This window comes from Gopherus evgoodei, chromosome 5, assembly GCF_007399415.2.
Source record: "Gopherus evgoodei ecotype Sinaloan lineage chromosome 5, rGopEvg1_v1.p, whole genome shotgun sequence".
Lineage (NCBI taxonomy): Eukaryota > Metazoa > Chordata > Testudines > Testudinidae > Gopherus > Gopherus evgoodei.
Window position 1 is genome coordinate 73,913,638 of NC_044326.1, and position 22,354 is coordinate 73,935,991.

At 39.5% G+C, this 22,354-nt stretch overlaps 2 protein-coding genes across 5 annotated transcripts in view; one reads left to right on the forward strand and one right to left on the reverse strand.

Annotated features, from left to right (window-relative positions):
- Positions 1-3,582, forward strand: part of DDX60 (DExD/H-box helicase 60) — a 71,596-nt gene extending 68,014 nt beyond the window's left edge. Inside the window, exons 37-38 of the mRNA XM_030563215.1 lie at positions 659-721; positions 2,989-3,582. Of these exons, the coding sequence (XP_030419075.1) occupies positions 659-721; positions 2,989-3,088 (163 nt within the window). The 3' untranslated portion in view covers positions 3,089-3,582. The remainder of the gene's footprint in view (positions 1-658; positions 722-2,988) is intronic.
- Positions 1-22,354, reverse strand: part of LOC115651919 (serine-rich adhesin for platelets-like) — a 111,496-nt gene that overhangs the window by 62,522 nt on the left and 26,620 nt on the right. The window contains exons 9-10 of one of the 4 annotated variants that reach the window (XM_030563220.1): positions 16,338-16,445; positions 14,063-15,241 (exon numbers count right to left, since the gene is read on the reverse strand). The exons of 1 other annotated variant lie outside the window; for it this stretch is intronic. In XM_030563220.1, coding sequence (XP_030419080.1) covers positions 16,387-16,445 — 59 coding nt within the window. In that variant the 3' untranslated portion in view covers positions 14,063-15,241; positions 16,338-16,386. Of the gene's footprint in view, positions 1-4,966; positions 5,353-14,062; positions 15,242-15,934; positions 16,446-22,354 lie in introns of those variants that run through there. 2 more of the 4 variants (XM_030563217.1, XM_030563219.1) reach the window with 2 other exon arrangements.

The following is a 22,354-nucleotide window of genomic DNA, read 5'->3' on the forward strand; positions in this document are numbered from 1 at the left end:
AGTAGCCCTGACACCCTTAGATAAGAGGTAGCACTGGTGGGCTAAATGTTTTGATTATATTTATTGTTCATACATATTTTTTTTATGAATTACTCTTTAAACTCTAGGAGAAAAATACAGTTCAGTGCACAGGCAACTAACAAAGGTATACTAATACTTGTGTGTTTCACAGACGTCTTTTAAGAGATTTTTCAGTAATCTACTATTTTCAGTGATCTGATATAGCCTTACTTAGGGTGAAACTGAGCTCAGTGCAGAGTTCCTGCACAAAGTCCTATGCACCACTTAAGCATGCACGTAAAGCAAAGCCTGCTGCCCTTCCATTTACTCTAGGTAAAATTCAACCTTGTGCAGAGTGGTTTTCTTAAGGACGTTAGTGGAACCTCTATGGACCACCTGCACAGAGATTCATTTCATCCTCTAAGAATGTCTAGGAGAAATATTTAACTTTTTAATTTAATTTACCTTTTTTTGACTCTTGGGTATGCTTAAAAAAAAAGATTGAGCTTGAAATCCTGGCCCTTAAAACTAGTGGGAATTTTGCCATTGACTTCAGTGCGGCCATGATTACCCTGAATATGTATAAGTGAAACACCTGTAATATACATACTTTAAATACTTCTAGTTATTTACATTTGGAAATCTTTTCTTTTTCTAGTATACATGAAGGAGAAGCTTATCTTCTGCTGAAAGATTTTTCACTCACTATTAAAGCTATCAGGTATACATATACTGGCAACTCTATTTAAACAAGAAACTGGACTAAAAGGGAAGTTAATTTTTTGTAAATCATTTAAGATACTTTTAAAATGTATGGTATCTGAAATGAAAAGAAAACTCTGTTTTCACTTGTCTTTTGAAAAACATGTGATTTTGATAATTATGTCTTGTACAAATAATTTTGTATCCCTAGTAAAATAGTGGATGAAATAGTAAGTAGTGGGAAATTCACTAAACATCTACAGGCTGACAACATCATGTTCATGAGTTTAGAATAGCGTGGGTTTAGAAAGATTAAATCTTGGCAAACAAACTTAACTGTTTTCTTAGTTAGACCAACAAAACCAGTGAGTGAAAGGCAATAGATGTACTAAATTTGGGGCCAGATTCCTCAGCTACTGTAAATCAGTGTAGCTCTATTGAAATAATGGAGTCAATGGAACTACACTGATTTTAGTTAAGAATGTATCCCTTGGTTTTTAGTAACACATTTAACACTGTCTGTGAAATCATGTTTGAAAAATTAATTCAAATTGACTTGGTTAAGTACACTTTTATGCTGACTGATAATTAATGGCAAGACTATAAACAAAGGATAATGGTAAATCTCAATACAGGTATTTTTTCTGAGAAAAATGCTGAGCGCAATGATCCAACAAAGCACTTTAGAACATGCTTAATTTTAAGCATGTGAGTAGTTCCATTGACTTCAAGAGAGGGGGCTCAGGGAGAAGACAGCTCTCTAAGGATCCCCTTGCAAAGCTCCTCCCACATCATTCCATTAGGAAGAGGCTAATGCAGTGTAGCATTCCATAGCTTCTTGTGGCTCTGATTTAGCAGTCCTTCTCTGTTCAGCAAAGCAATTAAGTATGTGCACATCTTTAAGCATGTCTAAGTCCCATTCACGTCAGTGAAGTGAAACACATGATTAAGTGCATTGCTGAGTAGGGATAAACTTAAGCATGTGACTAAATATTCTGCTAGGAGCCAGAGTAAGGAACTTCCTGTTGAAGTAATGGTGACCTATAATTGTAGAATTGCAGAATCTAGAATCACAGAATGTAGAACCACAGAGCTTGAAATAGTGGAGGCCTTGTTCCATGAGAATGGTCTCAAAACTCAACCAAATCCAAGAAATTTGACTTCAAAAACTAAATTGTGTCATAGAATACAGCACTACATGTTGTACAGATCATTTGCTGATTAATTTGAGAAAAACAGGCACATGACTCTTCATTTTAAAATTAATACACCTGGAGTTTCAGTTTTTAATAAATCAAACCACATGAGGGAAATAAAAATGAGTTGGTAAACATATTTAACTCTAACTATAATTGCTATAAAAAATTATGTAACTTTAGGCAGCTCTGGCCAAGAGAAGGCATGCACAGGAATGCAGCAGGAAAAATCCCTTCCACCCCAGGAGCACCTGTTCCAACCCCCCAGATTGAACACACCCACCCACAGGAGAAGTACAATGGATATAAGAAAGGGAAACATTTATTTACAGAGGGATGAGAGAAAAAAACAACAAGGGGAAATAAAGGGGGAACAGTAAAACAGGGTTGCATCCAAACCAAGGCCCCACAGGCCCAATGGTAGCAAAGTTTGGAAGGGCAGACACAGAGCAATGTGTCTGCACACAGAGTTCAGGAGTCCTGAGCAAAGTTCCAATCCAGTGGTGAGTCTTGGGTGCTCCTGGTCATCTTCGGCGCCAGTGAACTTTTCCTCAACAAACCCATCCGGTGCCCTCTTCTGCCGCTCTCTGCAAAGCCACACAGAGTGACCACGTCCCCACTTAATTATCTAGCAACCTCCCTCCTTGTTCCCAATGCAGAGTCACAAGCCCCAGTACTCACAGCCCCATGCAGCTCTGGGTAGCCGTGATACTGGGTCCAGCTCTGGCCTGTCCTTCTCGAGCGATTTCTCCCTGGCACAGTGCTCCTCCTGGCTCCTATCCTGGGGTGTCCCCGATCGGCTGCCCTGTCCTTCCCAGGCTTCAGGCAGGTTCTCTCTGCTTCCTTTGCAAGGGCCTTCAGGCTGCTCCCCCTCTCCCCTGGAGCTCCAGAGCCCCCCCGGAGTTTCCCTTCTTTTTTCTCACTCCCCCACCCCAGGAAAAAGATTTAAAGGGGCCATGCTCTCTAAACCCCAAAGGGATTACATTTAAATCCACAAACTGGGAGCTACCTTAACATTTAAACTAAGAAAATGTTCTTTCTTTACATAAAAGCAACTGTATATTTAATCATTTTCCCTTATATTTTGCAGCGTTTCTCTAAGGGAACTCTGTGATGATGAGGAGGACAATGTTGTGCGGGCATTTAGCCAACTCGGTGACAGTTACTGGGAAAAACTGCAAAAAGTCTAAGGCTAAAGACATAAAATCATCTATGTGCTGAAGCAACAAAATTCCAAAACTATGTTTCCTCATTTGTTATAACTTGGAAATTTTATTATTTTCATAACTGCTTTAGGATAGTAATTTAAATTTATTTTAATTACATAAAGTTTTGAAGTCTTTCAACAATTTAATTCCTCAACAACTCAGTTTTATTATGTATTTTATTGGCGTGGCTATAAGATGTGTTGATTTTACAGATTTTGTGACAATTATGGTACTCATGGCTCTGCTGTGCATAGCAAAACATGTTTATTTTGCTATGGTAGAGCTTTTTTATGTAAAAAGATTAGTTTCAGATATGTATTTGAGAGATTGTGCTAAATATTAAGAATTTAAATTCAGAGATTATGTACAAAAACAATTTATGCTCTGTTTCTTTTATTAATCTATTAATAAAAAGTAACTAATTCAGGGAATAACTTTCATTATACTCTAAGAAATAAATGTTATAATTAAAGTAATGGGTGCCATGACTTTCCTCTTATTTTTAAACTAAAATTATTACTTTTCTATTTTTTTTGTTAATATCAAACAGCAAGCTTTTAATGATGAACTAGTAGACTGAAGAAGCCATGACTGATATAAAAAACCGGGGCCACAGTTTTGAAAAGGAAGCTGAAAAACTGGAAAGGGTGCAGGGAAGATCCACAAAAATGATTTGAGGATGAGGGAAAAAATGCTTTACAATGAGAGGCTTGAAGAGCTGAATTTGTTTATCTTATCAAAATAGATCAAGAGGTGACGATTATTGTGTAAGAGCACCTTCATGGAGAGAAATACTAGGTTATAAAAGACACTAATGTAGCAAAGAAAGGCCTAACAAGAACCAGTGATTAGAAGTTAAAGCCAGACAAATTCATATTAGAAATAACCCACACATTTTTAAGGTGAGAGTGATTAACTGTTGGAGCAAACTACCAAGGGAAATGGATTCTCCATTTCTTTATGTCTTCATATCAGGACTAGTTTCCTTTCTGGAAGCTATGCTTTAGCCAAACATAGGTTATTGGGCACAGCATAGTGGTAACCAGATGAAATTCTATGGCCTGTGTTACACAAGAAATTAGATTAGATGAGCTACTGGGCCCTTCTGGCTTTAAAATCTATGAATTTGTATAAAAATGGTGAAGGTACAATTTGATCAATCAGAAGTTAGGTAAGGAAGAGAAAATATTTATGTATACTTTTATCTCTTAGAGTAAAATTCATCCCTATGCAGAGGACCAGACTATACATTTCCATCTAGGACTTATGCACCACTTAAATCCTACATAAGCCCCCAAAATAGGTCTTAAGGTTGATCCTGAGCAATGGGAAATCTTGGCAAGTGATCGTAACAAGTACTGCCATCATCTCCATCAGGGTATCAAAGTCCATGACAGGAGCTGGCTCCTACAGTTTGAGGAGAAAACAGCCCATAGGAAGCAAGCAGCTCCCAACCATGATACATACATTTGCAGTAACTGCCAAAGATCATGCAAATCTCAGATTGGCCTGTTCAGTCACATGAGACATTGCAAACCATCTACATCATAGGCTGCAATTTCCACCCTCTCTCGCAGACAAAAGGATACCAACATATAGAAGGCTTGATATATATATATATATATATATATTCTTTGCCTTTTCTTGGGAGCTGTGAGACCATGCATTACTTAGAAAGTTTAGGTGTAGAGAGTGTTCCTCCATGACATATAATTTCTCCACAATTCTTAAATCATATATGCTAAATGTTACTACTGTATTTAGGTGTGACAATCAATATGAGTTACAAAAATACTTTTTAAACTCTTTTCCTCAGAAAGGTCATCTTCTCTTTCAATGACATTAAAAATACATGCTCTTGTTTTTTCTCCCCAGTTGTCACCATTTCCCTATCTCAAATGTCAGTAGGTAGACATGATCTGGAGCTGTAAAATTCAGATTCTGAACCAGAAACCCCTGAAATCAGGATTCAGTGTTTTGGTTTGGCCTAGTGTAGAAATGTGGAGGAATAGCTGCAACATAGAGCTCTACTATCTAATCCACATAGCCACTTATACCATATTCACTCACCTCATGAAATCTATAGGTTGGTCCATGAGGCTCAGCACTGTGGACCAAGACTTTGGATGATATTGGGCTCTGATGTTTTGTTTGGGCATATTATAGAAATAGAACCATAAGGCACAATTTTGGTCCAAGTTCTGACGTCCCCGCAGGTCTGGGGGATCCGGCTCTGACTCCACCTGCTGTGGTAAAGAAAGGGAGAGCGGCTCAGCACCTCAGTCCTGGGTCTGAGTTCTGAGTCTGCCCAAGATTGGGAGAACTGGGGGCTCGTCTGGGCTTTGTCTCGCTGTCTTCCCCCGGGCAGGGCGGGTGCCTGCAGCTGCAGGGAGCAGCGTCAGCGGACCAGACTAGTCCCCGGTGCTTTCCAGAGAAGTCAGAGCAAAGGCTGTGGCAGCCCAGTGAGGGCGGACAGCAGTGGCTATAAAGAGCGCTCATTCGTTTCGCCCTGCTCCGGGCTCGCCGCCAGGGCCAGCTTTAGGAAGTGCGGGACCCAATTCGAACAATTTCAACAGGGCCCCAGCAGTGATGACTAAAAAAACAAAACAAAACAAAACATGTGGGGCTTGTACTCACCGGGTGGTGCTCTGAGTCTTCGGCGGCACTGAAGACACAGAGTGAGCAAAGTACTTGCCATCAAAGTGCCACTGAAGACCCAGAGTGCCACCGGGTGAGTAAAAATTAAAAAGGCACCGTTAGCCAGGGAAGGGATTCTCGCTGGGCATGGGGCCCTCTTAGGCGTGGGGCCCGATTCAGGGGAATTGGTGGAATAGGCCTAAACCCGGCCCTGCTCGCCGCGTCCTCAGCCGCTTGTCGCGGGGAACAGAAATGTAAGGAGTGGGCGTGAGGCGGGCGACAGAGCGCAGCGTAGAGAGGCAGGACTTGTGCTGGGGGCTGAGCCTTGGGGCCTGGGACCTGCCTCCTGCGCTCGGGGAGGGGATGCCCACTCCTGTCTCCGACTGAGGAGGGGGAGCCAGGACAGCTTGCCTGAGCTCGGGCTGGCGATGGAGGGATGCTGGGCACAAACTAAGCCAGTCGCTGCCCATTCTCAGCTACTGCTCCTCACGTGGAGCAGGGGGGGTTCACCCCTCCCTTACCTTTTCTGAAAGAGGGGCTGCGATTAGTGGGCCACGATGGCTCACTCTTTAAAGTTGTGTTTAGCAATATCCTCGGCACTGTAAAAGGCAGACCCCAACCAGGGTGCGCAGAGGGGCCTTTTGTTTTGAAAGGTCAGGGCTGAAGTTGTTTACGATATTAGACAATGATGCCTAATATCCTGGTTTGTTTTCAGTGCAATTTAAGAGAGCAATAGGTACTCTGCAAACTCATCAAGTTGGCATGCACAGGCTGCCAAGCTTGCTGACGTTGACTAGATGCAACATTTATTAGTTGACCCACTTGATTTTCTACCTTATATCTGTGAAAAAGTCCAGATAATTATTTATATGAAGTTTATTAGTACCATTTATTTGTTTATTTATTTGAAACAGTTTTTTTCCCTTTTAGATTACACCGTGGTGTTACATGTTTCTTGAATCTGTAAGCAGGCAGTGCTGTATTTGGTACTACTTCTTTCCATAATGGAATACAGTAGAACCTCAGAGTTACAAACACCTCAGGAATGGAGGTTGTTTGTAATGCTGAAATGTTTGTAACTGTGAACAAAACCTTATGGTTATTCTTTCAAAAGTTTACAACTGAACATTGACTTAATACAGCTTTGAACTTTATTATGCAGAAGAAAAATGCTGCTTTTAACCACGGCCAGTGCTTCCATTAGGCGATCCTAGGCGGTCGCCTAGGGTGCCAGGATTCGGGGGGCGGCATTTTGTGCGCTCCCCACAGGGCACACGGGAGCTTCCAGTTCTGCTCCCGTCGCGCTGCCGAAGAAGGACCTTCTGCTGACGTGCCACGGAAAACAGTGGCAGGCAATTGAGCAGCTCGATGACTGCCGCTGTCGCCTGTGGCATTTTGGCGGAGGGTCCTTCTTCGGTGGTGCAATGGGAGTGGAACCGGAAGCCCCCATACACCCCGTGGGGAGCGCACAAAATGCCGCCCCCCAAATTCTGCCTATGGCGCCAGAAACCCTGGCGCCGCTCCTGCTTTTAACCATCTTAATTTTAATGAAACAAGCACAGAAAGTTTCCTTACCTTGTCTTTTTTAAACTTTTCCTTTATTTTTTAAGTAGCTTAGGTTTAACACAGTACTGACTATACAGTATTTGGGTTTTGGGGTTTTTTTTTGGTTTGTGTGTTTTGTCTCAAGCCTCTAATTAAGGCAAGATACATCAGTGGATGTACCATAACAAGCAGTAAGATCAGACAGTGGATGGAGGACAAGGGAAACAATAATGAATAATATGAAAAAGCAAAATCACTTTAAAAAGTGGTATTTTCAACAAAATGTCTAATGGTACAATGATTAATGTATATCTTTTTACAAGAGTTAAAATGGTATATATTGGGGCTAATACTGACATGGCTCAACAAGGTATGTTTTGTAATGTGCTATTTATTTACAAGAGTCTCCTGAGATTAAGTTTTATTTGTTAGACTGTGGTAGATATGAATATCCATTTGTTTAAAAATATTTGAAGTAAATGCTCATATTGTAGATTACAAGCCCTCTCATCCTGTTTGCTTCCATGAGATGTTAAAAAGTCTAGCTGAACCACAGTTGGAACTTTTTAAACTGTGTGTGCGTACGTACATGTAGACACACACACACACATGCACCCCATAATTAAAGGCATATCAGGAAGGTGCTCAGTGCCTTGCAACATTGGAATTGTTAAAGTTCATAGCTATAAGTATATAGAGAGGTATATGCACATGTATATATATTTATGGTATATAATCCATTCTGTATTGTCAATAATGTTTTTAAATAAAAAAAAAAAGCTTGGTTCTTTTTTTCTCCTTTGCCTCCTGAAGAAAATGGACAATGGAGTTGTTGGGTGGTATGTGTGTGTTTGCACATGTGTATACAATTTCAAACAAAAATCTAAATGAATAGATTTTTTAAAAAACATACATTTTGTTTAATTCTTTAAACAATTACAGGTATAACTGAGAGATATAAAATAATCTGAAACAAGAAATTGTCCTCAGCAATATAAGAAACTGATGTGATTGCTCAGAGATAAGTCAGAGTTTATACAGAATGACAAAAGTAACAAAGAAAATTCTGAGAAATTGAGTCAGCTAACTATATTAAGGGATCTGATTCTCAGCTGCCTTGTATCTTGCATAAATACTTGCAGCTGTGCAAAGTAGGCATAGAACTCTACCATCCACTTACCCACTTTGCTTAGGTGTAAGATCCAATTCAGCAAAGCATTAAGCACATGCTAAACTTTTTAAGCATTTAAGTAATTCCATTGATGTCAATAGTACTATTCTTATGTTAATGTTAAGCATATGCTTAAGTGATTTGTTTAATAGAGATAGGGACATATTTCTAATTTATAGAATTAACTAACAGATTACAAGACCTACTTGTCACTATTACTCTAACAGTATGACATAAGTACTTTGTTTAAAAACTATATCTCTTTAACAATCAGCAATAACTAATCTTACTACAGTTTTTGTTTTAAGGTTTAACATTCACTCAGTAGAAAGAACAATCATGGATGCATTTTATAATTCGATGAAAAAACAAAGGTGTGAATGAGATCCAAATACTGAGAAAAAAATAAAAAGTTTAACAGACAAATTAAGAAAAATGAATAAAACTCTAGGGAAATGTCTGGCTGCGTAAGTATTACTATATTTATTATTTTACTCTGTTAGTGATCAGAGGCCTGAATCAGGATCAGGGCCTAATTGAGTTTGATGCTGTAAAAACACATAGCATGAGACAATTTGTGCTTCAACGAGTTTATAATTGTAATATTGGGATTAACAAGTGGATGTAACAGACAAACAGATGAAATGGGCAAGGGAGACATGATAGTTTCCACCATTTCCTTTGGCAGGCTACCTGTATGGCCTAAAAAACCTTGTTATTTACATCCTTAAATACTAACACTATCCTGCTCCTTTATTATCATTTAGCCTAACTATACATAATCAATAGAGCAGAGTGATTTTTGTGATGTCCAAATAACTCCTGTCTGAGTCCCCCAAATCAAAATCGAACTTTTCAAATTCAGACATGGCAGACATAACATTATGTAATTAAATATATATATGACATCAGACCCAAGAAGAGTACATGTCAGATTTGAGATCCTCAGCCCTACTTTGGCCCCTTTGCACCATGTAAAAAGGACAGACAGCATAAAGGGGCCATTAAAATCTCCTTTATGAGGATTCTTCTAGAGCAGGCACTGTAGAAGACAGCCATAAGGCTATTTTCCAAGTACCTGTTTGCAAACTCTAGCACAGAAGGTGCAGGAGGCAGTGCTACAAGAAACAGCAATGTGAAGATTCCAAGTAGTGCTGCAGTTCATAGGGCAGTCTTGGGAGGCTTCCTTAACTTAGTCAGGCCCCCAGGGCTGTCAAAGTTATGCTGGAGGCCTCTTCAGCCCCCAGAGCAGCCTAGGACTGGGAGGTGCTGTGAGTTTTGTGATGTTTAGGGTGCAGCACAGAATCTCACTCCAAAACTATGGGCCAGGCGTTTTGGCAGAAAAAGTGCTTTTCTTTTGATAGCTGCTTTCCAACATAGCCAGTCTTCTCCTACAACCTGAATTTAAAAGATGGACCCCTGGAGCACGGGCTCATGTGGACTGAGGTGGTGATTGTTCCATGAAGAGTATGTTACTTCAAAGTGAATGAATCTTAAGTGTGCTTCCCTGCCTGCACTGAATGTGTCTACAGTTGAGAGCAGCTCATTCATTTCTGCTCCATTGTCTATCTGGAACTTGCTTATTTTTGTCAAACACTAAGACCCAGATTTTTAAAGGTATTTAGGCACCTAAAGATACATATAAGTGCCTAATGGGATTTTCAAAAGTGTCTAGGTGCCATCTTTGTAACCTTCTGGAGTGTACATTGGGGCTGGGGTGGGGTCTGATGTCATTATTTCAATGGGAGTTAGGCACCTAGTGTTCTTGAAAATCCTAGTAGATTCCTGTCTTTAGGCACCTGAATACCTTTACATATCTGGCCCAATGTCACTCTTCCTTATTCAAATTCATGACTTTAAATCTTCCAATTCATGTTAGCATATAACTGATACAAAACCCCTTTTACCTTTCTCTTCCCACACTACTGTAGCATTCTTTCATTCTTCTCTTACTGTACAATAGAGTACCTATCCTTAATTTGCAAGAATACTGTATTTTCCACTTTTACATTTCTGCTTTCTTTTCAGTTTCCTCCATTTTTGTATATCATTATCCTTTTTGCCTGTATAAGTCACTTTATATTCTGCCTTATCCTTTAAAATGTTTCTGCTGCTTTGTATGAAGGCGATGATATAAAATTCAATTGATATATATTTAATGATTTGTGAATTTACATTAGTTTTGAGATCTTAATTTATGAGTCACTTGAAAAGGAAATGCATATTTAAAAGTTGAAAAGTCAAGAGTATTTTGTAATCAATTTTAATTACAAAAAATACTTTTTAAAGATTGTATGTTTTATACAGTAACCTAAAAAAGGAGTCTTCCATTAAACTTGAGAGAATGATCTTTAATTTGAATGAAAAACAACATTAAAGAAAAGACTTGAAAAGCTTACTAAGGTCCCGCCAGAAAATACTTATGCTAATTCTAAAGCTGCGGATAAAGAAGTGAGTAATTCATTATTGATAAACATAACTTTTGCTTTTGTTTTTAAACATTTAAATATAGGATTAGTATGTGTGATATCGCTGTACTTTGTAATTCTGTGCTTAATCTGTCATGAAACTTGTCTAAATTGAAAGCCTGGTTATGGCTACACTTGAAATTTCAAAGCGCTGCCGGCAGCGCTTTGAAGTGTGAGTGTAGTCGGAGCGCCAGCGCTGGGAGAGAGCTCTCTCAGCGCTTCACGTAAACCACATCCCTTACGGGTGTAGCTTGCAGCGCTGGGAGCCGCGCTCCCAGCGCTGCAGCACTGATTATACTGAGGCTTTACAGCGCTGTATCTTGCAGCGCTCAGGGGGGTGTTTTTTCACATCCCTGAGCGGGAAAGTTGCAGCGCTGTAAAGTGTGAGTGTAGCCATGGCCTCGTGCCTTCACCTCCATTTGATTTTTACTTTTAAGATGGATCCAGATTCATTCAGCCTCCCACTGAGTTCACTGAGATCCAGGCAGGAGAGTTACTCCAGCATTAGAGCTTCTTGTAATTCGTGCAGACACTATGGCCTGAGGGGAGAGGATGATTTGCCCATCCATTGGGAATTATGGAGTGTATAAGGCAAGGAATTCATTCCTGTGACCTCTCCTCATTGCACAGCTCTATCAGTTGCTGATCTGGGACTTGTATTTTTTTGATTAATTGATTAACTCACTTTGGAGCTAGCGTGACTTTCCCAGTCTTGTACGCATCACAAAATAGCCATATGGTGTCATTTCAGGAAAGTGTATCTATGTAGGAAAGCGTTTAGCACACACTCAACTTTATGTAACAATGACTGCCATGTTAAATTTAATATTGATTAAGTTCCACTGATACATGACAAGGCACATGCTTAAGTGCTTTCTTGAACAGGAATGAATTTAAGCATGGGTTTAAGTGCCTTATAGCAATAATTCTGTATTTGGATTTTTGATAAGATAGATTCTGTCTTCAAACTATCAGACTAGAGAATAAGACATTCTGATGAATAAATATTTGTTTTACACAATGGAGTTCATCAGGATAAAATCACAAATATTGTGTGTGTTAAATTTCAGTAAATTAGCCAGTCATTCAGGTAAACAGATGATGGAGGCTCCCAGTTAGATTGTCTGATCATAGGACCCAATTCAGGAAACCATTTAAGCACATGCTTAAACACATATTTAAATGCTTTCCAGAATCAGAGTATTAATGCATATTTCCTGTGTTTATTTAAATTTCTTCACATCATGTACATCAACCTGTAAGTATGTATACATTATTTTTGGAAGAAATACATCCATTACAGTTACATTGGATCAAAGTACAAAAAAGGCCCAGTTTAAACAAAGAAGTAAATGTTTTCCTCTCAGTACACTTGTACCCTCGTAAACCCGCTCCCTGAGAAAATAGAGAGGCCTTGCAGCATGCCATGAAGTCAACAAAGGCAGACTCTGTCAAACCACACAATAGGGAGAGTGGTTAGGAAAGGCATATTCCAGAATTGTAGATTGTAAGGATGTTTTCTCTATGACTATATTAGGTTAATTCAAAAGAAGGCTGTCTGGGAAAAACAGGCAAAAAGGAAGAGAATGGCTTAAGATAGCCACCTCTCAGAAAACAGTTAAGAGTTGTTAAAGGACAATTCCAGAACTACTAGTTATTATTTTACCTCCTCTCCAGCCAAACTATAAAACTGGTTTGGAATAGGACAGGAAAAGGAACAGACAGGACCAGGACAGAGGGACAAAGGAACTCTGGTAAGGGCATAAGCCTGGAAGTGACCTCCTGGGTCACTTGCCGTATAATCCCATTCATACATTTATCAAGCTCCATTTTAAAACTGTTTAGGTTGTTGCCCCCACAACTCCAGTTGGGAGGCTCTTCCAGAACCTCGCTCCTCTGAAGTTAGAAAGTTTCTTCTAATTTCCAGCCTAAATTTATTCATGGTTAATTTATAGTCATTTGTTTTTGTGCAAATATTATCCTTAACTTAAATAGCTCTTCTTCCTCCCTGGTGTTTGCCCCCACTACATTCTGAATGTATTGATAGACAGCAATTATATCCTTGATCTCAAGAAACGAAGATCCTTTTTAAATTGTGCCAGAGGTGCAGCTATCCCTGTAACCATGACACTTTCTTAAAGCCTTCAGTACCACTTCAGTCTTATACAGGTTCAGACTTAGCCAGCTAGCTCTTATCCAAACCCCAGCCTTTGATAGATACTGGTAAGCTAATCAATATTGCACTTGAAACAGTGAAAGCTGTTTTTGAAAATATAAGCCTTTAACTTTACCTTCAAGATAAGGAAATATTAATTGGTGTGCATGTTTCTTTCTTTCCTCATTCATCACTAATGGGTACTGCCTCCCACTTGTGGGTTTCAGAATTGGTCTGGTGTTGATGCTGGAAACTCCAGGACTAAACCCCACCCTTCAATTTAGGACACCAGATTTCCTGCCTCTGGTGGCAGAAAAACTTGGTGGTTCAGTTTCTTCTGAGCATTTTGTTCTATAATTTTGATTTTGTTTTTGTGCAGTGGCAGCCTCATTTCAATTTCTATCACCTCTTTTGTGGTGAGGCATTACTACAGTATTGAAGCTCTAACCCTCTGGCTTCTCCAGTACAGCACCTTTAATGTAGCTTTTTGTATGTAATAGTAAATGAGTTGGCCAATCTCCCTTATTTGTGTGGGTCTTTCACACAGCAACATGAAGAAAAAAACAATTTTTAAAATCAGGAAAAGTGACTGTAAAAATTACCACAATTGGTACAGAAGCTCATGGACAGGTATAGAACATGAAACTACATTGAATTAATTTTTAAAATGACTAGACTTCAAGTTAGAAGTGTGTGTTTAAAGGTTAAAGAGAATGTTCTTCTTTTGCATATTTATTGTACTTTCTGTCTGAAATAGGCTCAACTGTTTTTTCTGAAGATGTGATGGAACAACTAATGCTAGTGCTAGCAAACTTATTTGGAAGGCGATATCTACCAGCCTGTGCTACGAAATTTAGAACATCTCACCAGTCAAAGGTAAAGAAAAAACATTTATTATTATTTCATTTAATTAATTAATAATTTATTATTTGCATTGTGGTAATGCTTAGAAACCCCAATGAGGGATCATGGTCCATTATTCTAAAGACTGTACATAGTAATAGTAGTAGTAATTAACCAATAGCAGTAGTAATTAACCAAGAAAGGGCCAGTGGGTCCTGGCTTATGTGAATAATATCAAACTATCCAAGTATTATTTCAGAGATGACAACAGCTGTTTACACAGTTCTTGTCATGCTGGTATTTTATCTTTTAAGTGTGTTGATTAAATCGTTCTTTACTAAAAATTCCAAACACTGTTCATGTATCTCTTTTCCCACATTCTAATTTTGACCTCCAGTCTAAAGTGCTATCATCTGTGAAATTTACAAATTGACTAGCAGCACATTGGCTATAGAGGTTTTAACCTTTTCTTTGATACACCTAAATCCAAACTTAGGGTCAAACCTTTTAGAAGTGCAATAATGTGATAAGATGGGCAATAACATTGATTATGCACAGGGAGAGGGCAGAAGAGAGGAGCCTATATAGAATGTAGTTACTGGTACTCTTCCTCACAAACAATATGTATTTGGGACTCCAAGTGATTTTGGATTAAACCAGCTGGGGATGGGATAAAAGGACAGAACTGGAGAGCAGCAAGTGTATGTGGAGCTACTCCTCTAGGCAATTTTTTAATATCCAAGCAGGAAAAGAACATTTTTAATTTTCAGTTTATAGCTTCTAACCTCATAGATGGTATTGGACAGTTGTGACCAGTGGCAGCAAAGCAGCAGAAGCATTCATGTTGCTAGGGTGCCTGTGGAAGGTCAGGCACTGAGATGTGCAGTGTTGGCAAAAATCTGTGGGTTCTTGAGCTATGTGCAATCACCGCCCCAACTCCCCCACCCCATTTGCACCAGCATGAATCTCTCATATCAAATTGAATTATACGTTGAGCTCTCTGTGAGTAGAATCTCAGGAAATTCCATACATTGTTGCGTGAAAGCCATATTCAGCTTTAAGTTCTGTCCATTGTAGACCAACTCTAGGTGTCAAAAGTTGGGCATTTTGAAGATTTGGGCCAAGGTATTTGGCACTATAGTCTTTCCAGTATGTGCTTGTAATCTTTACAAACGTTGTGTGTATGCATCAAGGTAGGACTAATGCTCCTCAGATACACAGAAATAGTTTACCTAAATAAGGTAATAAGCTATATGTTATTTTAAGTGTTTCTAGAAGATCCCAGAAGAGTTTGCTGCTCCTGTTCATGAATACAACTGCAAAATAAAGAATAATTTTGGTTGTTTTCTTCTAACAGCAGCCAAGCTGGCTGACATGGAACAAGAATACCAACTTCCTTTATCAAGGATAGGTAGGTACTGGGAACACATATGCATATTAATGTGGATACAAGGTATATTGTGAATAACTGATAGTTTTGAAAATGGGGATTTAGGTGAGTGAAATGTTATGCAACTAAAGGCTGGTGAATTCAGCCAAGCTAATACAGAGAGATAAATTGCACTGCTTCTTTCATTCTATAGCAGGGACTGTAGCTGTGGATTATATTGAGATATTGGAGGTGTTATGGGGTGCAGGGATGTGGCACATGGGTTAGCTGCTATCCTTTCAGGATTCAGGGAGTAAGAATTAAATCAAAAGTACTCCTTTGTGAAAGGAAAAAAGTGCCAGAACCCCTAATTTGCCTTGACTTGTGCTGAAAAGAGTTAAACAGGCAATTATCTGTCAGCTTAAAAATCCAGTCAGAACTTCTGAGGTATGTTATGATACAATAATGGTTTTCAGGGTATACTACAAACATTAATCCTCACATCATCCTAATGAAATAGACAGCTAACCCATTATAGATGAACATTGTATCAGGAGTAAAACAGTTAAATTCCTCATAAGCCAATAAGCAATCTTTGGCAATCAGAAAGCAATATGAAAAGACATGGTAAGATTACAAAGCACTAGATTTCCGCCTAGTCAAATTGCTTGACTGGCATATTATATTATCATATGGGTTCCTGGAAAGAAAGATGTGAAGGGGACTAATTAAATGTTGCCTTGTTTGACAAGGATGGATATTTTACCTTATAACCCCCCACCCCCTAAAAATTTAGTATTTTAGTGTGTTGCCTGAGCCTTTTTAAAGATTCAGACTATTTGTATTAATTGTCAATTGATCAGAAGGTTTTGGTCCAAGAATCAGGCTACACAGAACTAAAACCAATGAGTTCAATATCTTGCAGGAACCCTCAGGGTGTATAGCAAGGACCCTCCATGCCAAATAGAAAGATAGGAGTAATACAGTATTGGGGATTTCTGTGGTATCATTCTTTGCATAATCTCTTAGTTTTGCATACTTACACTGTTCCTTGATGAGCTGGTAGTAAGAGACAAAGTACCACCCCTGTCTCTAGCATGCCAAATGAGTCAGATGTCCAGGTTCCTCAATGTCCCAGATTGATGGTAGAGCTAAAGAGTCAAATGATCGAAAAAGCTAACAACGATGGAGAAGCCAAGCTAACTGTACTTGGTGATTTGTCCTCTTATAGGGCCTGAGCACCATCATGAATATTCATGATAGTGCTCAACCTTCCATGCCCAAATCTAACTTTCTCACCCACATAATAGTGAGGTGTACTTATTCTATAAATTAACATATGAATACACATGAATATCATTTAGCTCATTATCAAATCTGTTGCTTCTTGCTTAAGCTGGTTTACAGTTATTACTTCCAATTCTTATGGTGTTCCTGTGGTTGCCGTTTACCATTAAGTTCCAACTCCAACCATTACGTAAGCTCTCTAAGAGTAGCTGTCAAACCATTTATCTCTACCAAATGTCACAGGCCTACTATACTTATGCTACCTTGCTTAAGCTAATGTACCTTACAGGATATAGGCCTGTAGGTTCCTTGCATTAAAGCTGAATATAATAAAGGCTAAGACAGCCCTACTGGGTACAAGTCGAGATTTTTTTTTAGATGAGGCAGCACATGAATCGTAGATTTAACTGTATTCATTCCATACGTCTAATCCCTTTTCACATTAGTGTAATGGTTCTCAGCTTCTTTTGATCTGTTACAAACAAAATGGTCAACAAAATCATCCTACAGCCCATCATATCTCATGATATGGGTACAAAGGTGTGACCGGGTGCCTCCATGGGCCACACTGAGGATGCTATACTCAGGACAGACTGCAAAGAATAGAGTAGACAACCCCTAAAACTGGTGATTTATTCTATTGTTAGATTCACCAAGCCAATAAGAAAACAGCTTCTGTAATACCACACTGGTTACCAAGAAGCCAAATACAGTTCCCTTTAAGCATTCCAGCCCTTGATGCCCCCTCCCCCATCCCATCTAGACAGCCAAGTTTAATTTAGTGAGAGGTTATAGAAAATCTGATTCACCATATGTGAGGTTCATCAATCCCAAAGGACTGGACACTGATCCCCAGGTTAATATGAGTCTCAGGTCTTACCCAATTGTCATAAACAGATAGTTAAGGGTTAATAGAACAGGAGTACTTCATGTCTCTTTTGCCTGTAAAGGGTTAACAAGTTCAGTGAGTCTGGCTGTCACCTGACCAGAGGACCAATCAGAGGACAGGATACTTTCAAATCTTGAGGGAGGGAAGTTTTTGTGTGTGCTGTTAGTGTTTGGTGGTTGTTCTCTCTGGGTTCTGAGAGTGACCAGACATGCAACCAGGTTTCTCTCCAATCTCTCTGATACAGTCTCTTACATGTCCAGAATAGTAAGTACTAGGTAGATAAGGCGAGTTAGGCTTATGTTTGTTTTCTTTATTTGCAAATTTGTATTTGGCTGGAAGGAGTTCAAATTTGTATTTTGCTGAAAGGATTTTAATTTTTACTTGTATACTTAGGCTGGGAGTTTTTTTATTCTGGTGTGAGACCCCAGGGGATGGGGTCTGGATCCACCAGGGAATTGGTGGGGAGAAAGGAGGGAAGGGGGAGAGAGAGGTTAATTTTCTCTCTGTGTTAGGATTACTTTCTCTCTCAGGGAGAGTCTGGGAGGGGGAGAGAAAAGGAGGGGGAAGGTGGATTTTCCTCTCTGTTTTAAGATTCAAGGAGTTTAAATCACAGTGATCTTCCAGGGTAACCCAGGGAGGGGAAGCCTGGGAGAGGCAATGGTGAGGGAAAGGGTTTACTTTCCTTGTGTTAAGATCCAGAGGGTCTGGGTCTGGGGGGTCCCCGGGCAAGGTTTTGGGGGGACCAGAGTGTACCAGGCACTGGAATTCCTGGTTGGTGGCAGAGCTACAAGTACTAAGCTGGTAATTGAGCTTAGAGGAATTCATGCTGGTACCCCATCTTTTGGACGCTAAGGTTCAGAGTGGGGAATTATACCATGACACCAATAATCACTCAGATGCCAGTAATTAAAACTAAAGGTTTTAACAATAAAAGGAAAAAGAAGGAAAAGTGTTGCAGTGGTTAAGAGATCAGCATATGTACAGAGATGTGAAAAGTCCTCATGTTAGTTTCATAGCAGAGATGCTAAGGCTGGTGATTTGTAAAGTCTGTCTGGAATCAATTAAAAAAGTTATAGTGCAATAGGCAGTCCAGGTGTAGAGTTTGTTTAGATTCTTCCATGAGCATTCCAGGGTAAATCCAGAATAAACCTGGAGACCTTAGTGTTGTGGCTTAGACCTTCCCTGTTTAAAGTTTAAGCAGACCTGAGATAAAAAGGATCAGTCCCAAAGCTTACTTTATAGTCCTCTACAAGCTGATAAGCCTTTTGACAGCAATTGTCACAGCAGGATCTTCCCCGAATGAAGAACAGCAGAAACGTTGTTGCTTTGAAGCTAATCTTCTATTTCCTGTACATACACAGGCAGACTAGCTGCATTCATTAACAGGGCAATTAGCCATTCAAACTATCAAGACAGTTCATTATAGCATAGATAATTAAGCTGAAAATAATGTAAATAATAATTTTAGTTTCTACAGTATCTTATATCTTTAATTTTAAGGGTAACTGAATCATCCACATCCATAATATAGGGCCATTAAGACATGAAAGGGAATTAGCATCTACAAGCTGATCTTATTACATTTGTTAAACTTCTAACAAGCTATAGGTAAACACAGACAAATACACTTAGCATCTACCCTTGATTTCTATTACTACAAATAAATGGGTTCATGATTGCTGGTCTGGGACATACCTTTGAAATCCATAGACAAGTATTTTGTCTTGGTTACATTTCAATGACTTTTGCCTAATTGTTATGGGTCATAGCCAAGTTGACCAGTCTGTTAGTGTCACAAAAGGACTGAATAATTTTGATCATGGAGTAGGTTTTTTTCTGCCATTTTGTGGATTGCAGACCAAAAAAGGTGGGGATGGGGCTTCTGGGAGAGTGTGTTGATGATGCTTTTGAGGATGGGGAGAAGAGAAGAGAATGATGTTTCTGAGTTGGGAGAGTCATCTAGGTGAGGGGGCTGGTGGTCTTGATGTGAGGCTGTAAGAGGAGGGAGCTAGTATTGCTGGGCAGGGCTCAAATTGGGGAGAAAAAAATAGTAGGTACTCTTCCAGGTTCCACCTACAAACCACTCTTCCGATCTGAGATGTTCAAATGAGATGTCACTCACAATACACTGTGCTAATGTTCAAAATGTGATCACATGCGCTGGTAGGCTCCTACTGTCACCTGAGCTTTGCCTCCTTCTCAGTAGGATTCCAACAAAGCTCTGGGCAGGGCAAGTTTAAGGCAAATACATAATGCCCACATCCCTTGGGCATAGCTGTCAGTCATGTTTTGACATCAGAATCTCAGCTTTCATTTAAAGAAAGGGTCTAGGCCTAATGATGGGAAAGATAAGGCTGAAAATGTGACCGAAATGTCATTGATCCAGTGATGACTGCCTTATTCTGCAGACAACTCCCACAGAGGGATGACAAGCAGCCACTAGAGCTGGCGGAAAGCTGCCTGGCCTCACCACCATCATCAGGTCCATGCTCCTCTGGATGGATAGCAGAATCTCAACAGACTTCCAGTGTGATCGGGTCACAGACTTAAGTAAGAGGCAGAGCAGGGAGAAGATGGCAGCAGCAGGAACCATCATACAACTCTAGATGGGCTGCTCCTTCCTTTCCATCTAGGCTCCTATTGATTCCTAACAACCATGGAATGTTGCAGCTCTCAGGCAGTTGGGTGTGACCCACTGAGCTTTTCAAAGTCATGCTCAGTTATGAAGTGTAGCATTAGTGTTAATAATTAAGGAACTGCTTTTCACTGTTGGGAGAAATCCCAATACTGATTAATTGGAAAATATTTATTTATTTGTGGCACAAGTAATTGTAAATTAGGGATGGTGGTGTCACAAACCAGGAAAATGAAGCTTGGCCTGGTTTGTGTGTGCAACAAAACACAAAGAGAAAATTGTGGCTTTTTAAAACAGCCTCTTTCATAATACACTGAACATTTACATTAGGGATTATTTTTGATGTGCAAGGAATGCAGGATCACACCCATGGATCAGTGCCTCAGTGCCACTCTCTGCAGGTTCCATTCCTTCAGTCCCCCGTCTTTGTTGTTGCTGACCCTCTCCTCCCTTTTTGCTGTTGCTGTCCTCTCCTTGACATTTGTAGTTGATACCTTCACCAGGCTTCTCTTTAATCATCTCAGGAACAGCTGTTCCTTTGTTCCTTGGGACTCCCTTTTCACTATAGGAACTGCAATCATATCTCTTTAAAGATATTTCAGTGATCCTGTAGTACAACCATTTTCTCAATATTTCAGTGTGTTTAATGTCCACTATTATTTTGACCCTAGTTTAAATGGTTTTTTTAAGGTAGCAGGAAAAAATATTTAAGTTGAGGTGGTTAATTTTAGTTTTAAAAAAAATCAACTATATGGTAAGTCTTAATCAGTTTTAGCAAGACACAGGATACCTTAGGTTTAATTTTTGAAGCATTAAGGAGATTTATACTTTGCACACAACTCCACACTTATTGAGTTTATGAAAAAAATTAACTGCTTTTAAAATGCACTGATTATTAAAGGGCACTTGAGCTTGTGAAGATATTACATTCACATTTTAAAATTTTTTCTTATTAGATTTTACACATAAAGAATGTGATAATTCTGAACTGACATCTCATTTGATGAATAGCACCAAAAGCATAGCTTCTGTGTCACCTTTCACTTGCCTGTCTGGAACTATTGACCAGGATTTATTTGATGCTGAGAATGTTAAGTAATTTTTATTTTTTATTTTTTTGTAGAGAGAGCCTCAAAATCAGAAGGGGATGGATCACTTGATGATTACCTGTTCTGTTCATTCCCTCTGAAGCACCTGAGATTGGCCACTGTTGGAAGACAGGATACTGGGCTAGATGGACCTTTAGGCTGATGCAGTAGGGCAGTTCTTATGTTCTGCATCTGAATTTCATTCTGGGGGAGTGGGAATTCTTAACTCTTCTATGGCCCCATTGCACCAATTATGAAGTAGGCATAAAGACGCTTAGTGAAGACCTCCAGTAAAGAGAGAACTACAGAATATGTTGGTGATGGAAAAAGGCATTATCTGGGGGTGTTCTTATATAAGCTATGAGGCTTATAGGCTATGGCAGTCATGGCATAAGTTAGGGTCTACTGTCACAGCAACCCTACTCAATCCCAACATATAGGAAGTGCAAGCTGTTTCCCTTTAGTGTGCAGACCAGTGCAAGGACCATCCCCAGGCTACAATCAGGACCCCTATTTCTATAATAGACTAAAGTAAATCCCCGCCTCCTAATGCTCCTGAAATTGGGAGCATGAAATACAAGTCCAACACCAAACTGTTCCATGTTTCAAGGTGTTTGAGTTTGGAATTCATATTCAGCCCATTTCAGACAGATCTGAACACATTCTCTGTATGAGTCAAAGTCACCCCAAATTCAGAAACATCTCATGGATAAGGTAGTGCTAAATACTGAGAGAGCAGTCTGGGGCAGACCAGAGTCACGCTGCCATGTAAGCTACTGCAACAGCACAGGGTCTTTGTGGCCATCTATAGAGCTCAGAAGATATATCAATTATACAGGCCAAAACCCCAGCTACTTCAACACAGAAAATGAAAATTGAAACCCTGGAAATGCAAAGGGTCTGCTACATCAACCCACAGACAACATGATCCTAAATTTTCAGAGTGGCCCAGATTATAGTCATGCAACTCCTTTTAGCAATAGGTCTAAAATCCTAGATTACATACAGCAATTAGTGACACACCAAAAGTATAAAAATACAAACATTTGAAAAACAATTGATGTGCTGTATTTCTCCGGCTGTCTTGCATACAATTGGTGTTAATGTCAGAAATGCTTCTCTGTGTTGGTTGGAGAAATATTATAATCAAGGAAGAATGCC